General features: G+C 40.9%; 1 protein-coding gene across 1 annotated transcript in view; it reads right to left on the bottom strand.

The window, feature by feature from the left end:
• Positions 1 to 8,701, bottom strand: part of SNX31 (sorting nexin 31) — a 46,664-nt gene that overhangs the window by 22,204 nt on the left and 15,759 nt on the right. Inside the window, exon 4 of the mRNA XM_025210730.1 lies at positions 7,659 to 7,723. Coding sequence (XP_025066515.1) covers positions 7,659 to 7,723 — 65 coding nt within the window. The remainder of the gene's footprint in view (positions 1 to 7,658; positions 7,724 to 8,701) is intronic.

An 8,701-nucleotide genomic window follows, 5' to 3' on the forward strand; every position in this document is an offset into this window, starting at 1 on the left:
AGAGTTTTTATTATGATTATAAACAGTGCATTTAGTGAGTGCTTATTACAATATATATGAATAAATAAGAAAATAAATATTGAGAATAAAGTGTAGCAAGGCTCTAGCAGTCATGCAGAATGATTCCAGTTCTTATCCTAAGCTGATGTTTTAATTTTAATTTCAGAAGGGGCAATGGCCTTGCTTCCTATTTACTCAAAGCTCAGACTACAGCTTCCATTATACAGGAATACTGTCCTTCAGCATTTATTTCCTCAATTTCTCTCTCCATCTCCTAGGACTTGGGTCTTTTTGCCTCTGACATATGTTAATTTAATGGTGGAACGGGATCTTATCCTTGAGCTCAATAGTTGTAGCTCCTGCTACGCCACATGCATGGGAAGATGCACAATTTCTGGGATGAGGGATCAGATCCCATTCCACCATCACTTCGTGCTAGTCCAGAGAGAGTTCGGGATCATGATTCTTGGCTCCCCTTGCACCAGCAAATTGAAACACTGGTGTGAACTGGTGTGTGGTCCTGGTCCCCAATTGGCCCCATTCCCAGGACCACAGTAGGGCTGGATTGAGAGGCTGGTGCAGTCCCTGGGCTGAGGTGATCCGATTGTCAGTCCCAGACCCTGTGCACTGGAATGTTAGGAAACCTCACGGGCAGCCCAGCTGCACACATGGTTTTTTGAATTCTCATGGTGGGACCCCAGGATCGAGAAGACATTCTTCTATCCCGAGATCCCCATGTGCCAAAAATAGTGTGCCAAAACTTTGTGTGCCACACACTATAGTGTGCCAAAAATTTGGCACCCTGAGAACAGTGGAATGCATCCCCATGCAGGGCAGCACCACATGGCTGTCAGCCTGCTAACATGGGGGAGCTATCAACCATGCAATCAGCAGGCTACATGGTAGGGCTACTCTGCCACATGTTCAATTCAAAGCACAATGGAAACTAGCCACAAAAACGTTACACCCGTTTTGGGGAATGTTTTTGTAAATAGCATGACAAAAACCAGAGACCAGCAATTGACTGAACTTGTGGCAGGGTTACCATTAATGAAGTGATTAACAAGTCAGTCATGTCTTAATTGTAATGTCTGCCAGGTGCCTGAAATCCAATTATGTACAGTTTTCTTCAGGGTCTCATTAAACAAGAGACACTATCCCACTTCCACCTGAATTCTTCTTCACAGGAGGTGTTGCTATCCCACCTAAAATCCTTTCCAAGTCAAGCAGAAACTGCTGCTTCCTCTCCATTCAGATTGTTTAATAGGCTGAAGCAGGGGTGCCTCCAGCACAGCTTATTAATATAAAAATGTAGAACAGCATACATCTGGAAGGGGCTTCCAAGGTCATATAATCCAGTCCCCCAATAAGGAAGTTACTGAATGGAGTTGGCCAGAAATTTTCTACTGTACATCTCCCCTCCAGGAAAGGGGGATTTTTTATTAATTCAGAGAGTTTTCCTTGGAAATGTATTTTGATTCCCTGAATTTTGGGGTTTTTTTTTTTTGCTTTGCTGCCTCTCTGTAATTGCTGTTCAGCCAGGGAACTCTGTCCAAGGAAGAACAACAGTGAGGAATGACACAGTTGAATTAGAACTGGAGACACAGCATCAGCTCAGGAAGACAGAGAGAAATCAGTGTCAAACAGAACCAAAATAAAACAGTAACATCTCAGACCATGATTTGTCAGAAGGTACTGTTCCACTAAAGTACTGGTAGTGACCTTTTTGTCCTGACTTAGGATGAAAGCAAACCTCAAAATGGGAAATTTCTCACCAGCTGTGCTACTTGAAGTGGAGGGTCAGAAACATGGATCTTGCACTTTTAAAAAATCTGCAGAGAAGCCTCAGCCTGGCTTCTGATTTTATGCATGGTACATCCACATTCACAAGCTGTTGCTAATGTGCACAGGTGACTGATTTTGCATGCATCAGTGCCACTACCTGCACACATAAGCAATAAAAAGATAAGAGTAAGCATGCAGGTGCTTGTTCAAACCCAGAATTCACATGCTTAAAAAAGAAGCCCTATTTTGAGAGTGCACAGGCTAGACCCAGCCCCTGTCAGAATAGTTAAGATCTTTGATGATGTTTGCAGGCATCTCAGGTAGGCTGTGCCAAGGCCTTACCCCATCGTCTCAGCTGCAGTACTTATGACTTGCACCGCTTAGACTTGCATTTGCTCATAAAATGGAAGACAACTCTGCAGCAGAGTGTTTAGATGAAAACCAGGACAGGAATGCTACTTAGAGGGTTATCAGATGTCACTTTGGTCTAGTTGCTCCAAATATTCAAGGAACCTTTGGCCTCTTGAAGACACTATCATCCATTTACTTAGGTTAAAGAATGCTGTTTTGCTGGAACATCACACTGGAAATAACCTTTTGGGTCAAGTCTAGCCTCTAGCTATTGCAGATAACCCAGAGCTGCCCTGCATAATCCTGATCATAAGTTTATCAGAATCTAAGAGAAGCCTGGAAGGGGCCTCTCAGACCACCGTGTCCGGTTCTATGCATTGGGAATATCCCAAGTCCTAAAAATCATCTGCTCCAAATCCTCTCAAATACCAAAGCCACAACATACATTATGAAAATAAAAACCAAAACAGAACCTAAGATGTGCCAGGCTTTAAAAAAGGCAGGGGGAGATAAGATTACTGCCCACGTCCTGTTTCTGCAATGGCAGCAAAGTTACTAATGTATGCTCAGAGGATCCTGTACAGCAGTGGTGTCCAACCTTTTCACCCCATTGGCTGTATGGGTTGTGCAAGGGGCGGGGGGGGCAGGGGAGAGAGGGCACAGCAGGACTGTTTCACTGATGATTGCTTCAGCAGAAACATCCAGCTTTTGTGCTAATCCATGTGCCAGTTATCCCTAGTTCTACATTGGCTAAAGGGCCTGGCCCTAAGGTACCCATGATTTAGATTAGGTCAAATGCTCTGCGACAGAAGATGGCAACAGGCCAAAGTATAGAACAGAAAAGCAGAGCTTCCCAATAGTGGCCCATCTCTGCTAAAAAACCTTGCCATGTTGGCTCTGACTGTAAAAGGAATAGAGCAGGAGTTGACAATCTTTCAGCAACAGTGGACTGAACTAATGTATCTCGGTTCCATGGCAGGCTACTGCTGCTGACTCAGCCACTGCCATCCCCTGCTGCTGCCACCGATTGCTGTCACTGTGCTGATGGTGAAGGATGCTTCACCATCAGCACAGACAAGGACAAGTCACGCTCAGCATCGTGTCAGGGAATTGTGGACAAACCTCAGTCCCTGTGCAGCATTTGCACCATCCAGATAACTGGTGAGAAGGCTCCCTCCACATTTTTTGCCATTTCGCAACAAGATCCAGAGCAGTGATACAATGGAGGACTGACAGCTTCAAACTTGGTTCAGTTCTTTTAGTCACAAATCTATAGAAATTTCCATTCAGCCAAGGGTTGAAATGTTGGTATGCTTTCAATGAAAGAAGGGATGATCAGAGCCTGTACAGTTACATGGGAGGAAACTCCACTTCCTCTAGGAATTTAGGACATGAGAGGAAAGGAGGTGAATCAGGAGTGAATTTAGAAGGAAAGCAGTCTAATAGGCTGATTTGCTCCTGGGTTTCTTACCTGTCTATTTGCAAACCCCAGGAGTATCTTTCAAGAAAGTTGCACTGATTTAATGGAAGATGTTTTAAAACAGACCAAATTAACAGAGTAAGAGACTGGGACACTCTTAAATTTAAATGTAAGCCATTTTTATTTCTGTTTAGAGTACAGTAAATCTACTCAGAGGGCATGCCTTCACATAGAAGTTGCTCCTGTTTAAAGACAATTAAAAATCAGTGTAAATGCTTCAGTGAACACTCCTAAAGCAATTCAGACTAAACAAATAAAAGTTGTCTTCACTGATAGGCTTCCTGGCACAAGGTAAACCAATATTAGCTTGATTTAAACAGAAATAAAAACAGCCCAGTCTCCTGCATGGATTTAAACACCAAATCAAGCTTGACTGGTACAACCTGTGCGACTGCCCACATCCTGAGTTAAAGTTTTACAGAACAAGTTATTTTGAGAATTAATTTCTCAAACTGAAGCAACAGGCATAGGCATGCTAATGTGCAAGTTTACAGCATGTCTGATATATGGCAATAACTGCCTGTGTGCTTGCTAGTGACCTACCATAAGCAAGAGGTGGCTTGCCCCTCAGTGGTAGTGGGGTAAGCTACCTTGCATTTGCAGCAGGGTAAAAACATGCACATAGGCAACTACTACAAAGCATCATGCTGCAGGTTTGCACCTGAGAAGATCCCATTGTGCCTTACTGATGTGCCTATTCCCTCAGGTTGAGAAGCCAGTTACCAATTTTTGAGATCAGGTCCCACAGATAACACTGCTGCCTGCCAGGTTTATGCTTCTGCAGCCTGCCTCTCGCAGTTCTCAGCCAGGGAACTTCTGTCTGGTTCAGCTCCAAGCAACACAGAGTGAGTGGTAAGGAGTAAGTGTGTAACTCTAGCTGTGCTTACAAGCTCAAGTAGTGATAACACAGCAGAACGTATGTGGGAAGGAAACATCTTTAATCCCATACCTTCCTTCAAAAAAACAATGTTTTCCTCCCTATAGCTGCAGTTTAAAGCAAGGCCCCACGTACTCCACAGCAAGCAAGCCCTACATTTTGCAGCTGGTTCCCTTAACAAAACAGTGCTTCAGTCAAACTTATGAAAAAGCTCTAGTTGTATTTATACATAAGGAGATAGAAGTTTCTAGGACAAGGTAATTTAAAGACTGTGTAATCTATCAGTGGCACCTTTCAGAAATGGAAGTGTGGCAATGGCATAAAGTTAATATACCCCGAATATTAAAATTTACAAATGCAACATTTCAATGCCAGTTTATAAAAGCTGAGGGTGAGATGCACCAGCCTCCCCACAGACACATACACCATTGTCCAAGCACTGGATTTTACTAACTTCTCCTCAGTCTGGATGCTTGTGAGAAGGCTGCAGAATTTTAGTTTTCATTCCATTTTATTCCTGAATCATTGATTTCTCCCCTTACCCCATATGTTTTAACGTCATACATAAGTTTTAAAGCAATAAAGAATCATGAATCACATAAAACCAGAAATAATTTTAAATATAGTAGCAACATCAATGCCATATGTTACCACTTCTAAGTGTCATACAAAACACCATAAGTGATGCCTGGGAAGTCTTATTGATGTAGCAATGGAAAGTCAATGGCTCTACAGGGATATTTTAAAGATGAAGGTCATTCGTCTCTTAAAACAGGATATTTTTACTAAGATATGATTGTACTACTAGAATATTTTCTGTAGCTCTCTCCACTCAGCTTAAACAAGATTTTGTAATATCTAAACAAGCTTTTGTTCAGCCTTTAGCTACACCAAGTAAAGGAATTTGAGTACAGGCAATGACAGCATGGACTTCTGTCATTTAGGCTAGGGACAGAAGTTACACAAATTGGTATAAGTGATCCGAAACTGGTTCAAATTTGTAACACAAAAGACGTTCAGTGCACATAAACTGCTTTAAAAATGGCCGACACTGGTTTAAGATAAACCTGAATGGGTATAGTATCAGGCATTCTCTAGTGCCTCATGGCTTCTGGCCTGAGCCACTGTAGGCATGTGGCTGTATTTCCAGAATCAAAAGTGAATGTCTGTTTACTAATCAATTCAATCTATACAGCTTAAACTAAGCTGCAAAGACTGATTCGATTCAGCCTTGGGTTTGGGGTTTTTTGGGGGTTTTTTTGTTTGTTTTTTTTACTGTCTGTACTCAGCCTTACATAATTTTGTGATCCTCCCCAGAAGTCAGCTCTTCTCAAGAATGAAAGAACAGGTACAGCACTATTGCTACTTGTATTATGAAGAAATCACTTTATGTAAGTGTAACAATTATAAAATGAAACTGTAAACAAAAGAAGCTGTAGAACTACCATCTTTGCCAAGCAGGAAGCTTAAATGTTGTATAGGAACATTCATCCCAAAACAAGAGTTAGTTTGTTTTTGTGTTAAGGGTGTGCAAACTTTGCATTAAGCTTTCAGGATTTATTTCAGAATCTACTGGGAAATCTAGAAAATTAGACTTCAGTCTGCACTCACTGCATACATTAGTAAGCATCCATGTCTGCAGTCCATGTCTGTGTGTAATTAGAATACTTCCCATATCAGAAATCTCCAAAAGCAAAAACAACAAAAAGCTGAAAATTTAAAACTTCAGTTTCAGAGTCATTTTAAAAGTAAATCCATGCCCGCTGCACGCAGGGCCACTTTCAACACTGCAAACACATGCACAGGAATATAGTACCAGATCAAGTGTCCTACCTTACTTACAGTTTAGATACAGGTTTGTTTTCCCCACCAAAGCTCTGAAAGAAAGAGCTAACCATCATCAGAAGGTAACAGTTGAGTGAAGGATAAGATACATTTTCACCCATAAAAGATTTACATTCTCTCTAACAGAACTGTTGTATGGCTGATCCAGAGCCTATGGAAATTAACGGATGCCATTCCATTGATTTCAACAGGCTCTGAATCAGAGAGCAAGATGTTATGTTCTTCCATAAACAAACCTTTAATTCAGAATTGTCACTGACATAAGAACCTTTTCTAGAGATGGATCAGAAGTAGCAAATAAGCAATTTTTTTTTTTTTTAGAAGAAAAAGGTCTATGTTGCAATAAAATGTTTAGTATAAAGGTAGACAGCCTTCCTAAGCCAAATACACATTAACAAACAGGAAACCAAGAGCAACAAGTCACAAAAGAATTACATACAAATCATTTTAACAGTCTGTCCAATCTAACTTCCTGTTTCAAGTATTTCACATTACAACTCAGACTATGGTCACGCTCACTTTGCTGGGCGCTTTCCAGGAACTTAAATTTCATCCCTACTGAAAAAGCTATCTGCTGCAGTATCCAAAGGTCATAGTGAACATAAAGCAAGTTACTCTGGAACTGTGACTTAATTTCCCAATTGCAGCAAATGAACAAAGGCATGGCTAAAGTTTCAGTTTAGAGGGGATGCTTGTGCTTATTAGTCTTAATATTTATATTGAACTCATTGGCGTAATTCATACTGACAATCTCCATATTCATTCTCTCATATGCATAGACATGTATGGAACAAGTAAACATAGATTTCAAAAGTAGCACAGGTTGCAACACTTGAAACATGCCAATTCGGCCTGTCACCACAGTGACAAGATAAGAGAAGCTGACATGTTCACAACAGTCATCATCAGGACATTTATCACCCCAATTTACTGACACAAACAAAAAGCATTTATGCTTGCAAAACCTAAGAATGTGTGTAATCCTTTCATTGAACTTGCACAAAGACTTTCTGGGAGTTATTCAGGGCCAAAGATTCATCAGATATCGTAACAGGACAGAAAACCAAAACAAATGATTCTTTTCATGGCTAAGAACATTTGCCAAAGGACAAAAAAAAAATTAAAAAAAAAAAAATACCTAGCTCTGACATAGGGCTTTGGATCACGAGACCTCAAAGTGCTTTACAAATGAAGTCAGTATTGTGGCAATATAAATAACGGAAGTCAGAAAAGGCAAATGAAGCCTTAGTTTAAGGAGGTGAACTATAAATTCAGTTGTTCCAAGCAACTAATTAATGTTGTAGAAAGGTTCAAACTTACCTGCTGCAATTTTTGGAAAAAACTGATGAAGACATCACTGTTTATAATGTTTGGATCTAGAGTAACTGGAAGAAAAAAAAAAAAAAAAAAAAGAGAGAGAGAGAGAGAGGGAAAAAAACCCATCAAGGGCGTAAAGATCAAGGTTAGTTGAAGGGCTGGGGAGGAAGGTCTAGGACTGAAAACGAGGTATTTGCAATATCCCTATCCGCTTTCCCCAAGAGACACGTATGCATGGAAACCGTTGCTGGTAAAGCTGTCAATAGTCAATTAACCATCCTCTAGTTTATGCATGACTACCTTTATTGGAAGGTCCCCCAACTGTTTTCAGATCACACACATGGCCGTGTGCATCTTCCACTATCTTAAGACCAAATCGTAGCTCCACGTTTCACAAAACAAAGAGTGCCTGAAGTTTGGATCCTGGGAAAACGAGCAGGTTTTCTGAAGCACCAAGTGGCTGACTACTCCCACCAGCAGCAACAGGAGCTGCCAACAATTCAGAGTCAGCAGGCACCCAAATAAATCCCGAATCATCCAGGCACCCAAATAAATGCAAAGTTTCAATGCCAGTTTATAAAAGCTGAGGGTGAGATGTACCAGAATCCTCATAGACACTTATACCACTGTCCAAGCACTGGATTTTACTAACTTTTCCTCAGACTAGATACTTGTGAGAAGGCTGCAGAATTTTAGTTTCCATTCCATTTTATTCCTGAATTCCATGTTATTCCTAAATTATTTATTTGGGTGCTTGGATGGTTCAGGAAGCCATTTTTGACAGTCTGGGCCACAAAAGACATATACTAGCCTTTTGTGGCTAGTATATGCCACAATGTTCAAGCTTCCTATTTCTTATAACTGAAATAGTTACATTTTAGTTCACTGCTTATGTGAAGTTCATAAGAAAGAAATGATGCTTCCTACAGGTGGAGTGTCCATCATACCCTGTATTCCATACATGCTGTTCAATAATCCCAACAAGCATGTACATGGATATTTTTGAGAAAAGAAAGCTTTCTTATTTGGGGGGGGGGGGGGGGGGG

This window comes from Alligator sinensis, unplaced genomic scaffold (genome assembly GCF_000455745.1).
Source record: "Alligator sinensis unplaced genomic scaffold, ASM45574v1 scaffold974_2, whole genome shotgun sequence".
Classification (NCBI taxonomy): Eukaryota; Metazoa; Chordata; order Crocodylia; family Alligatoridae; genus Alligator; species Alligator sinensis.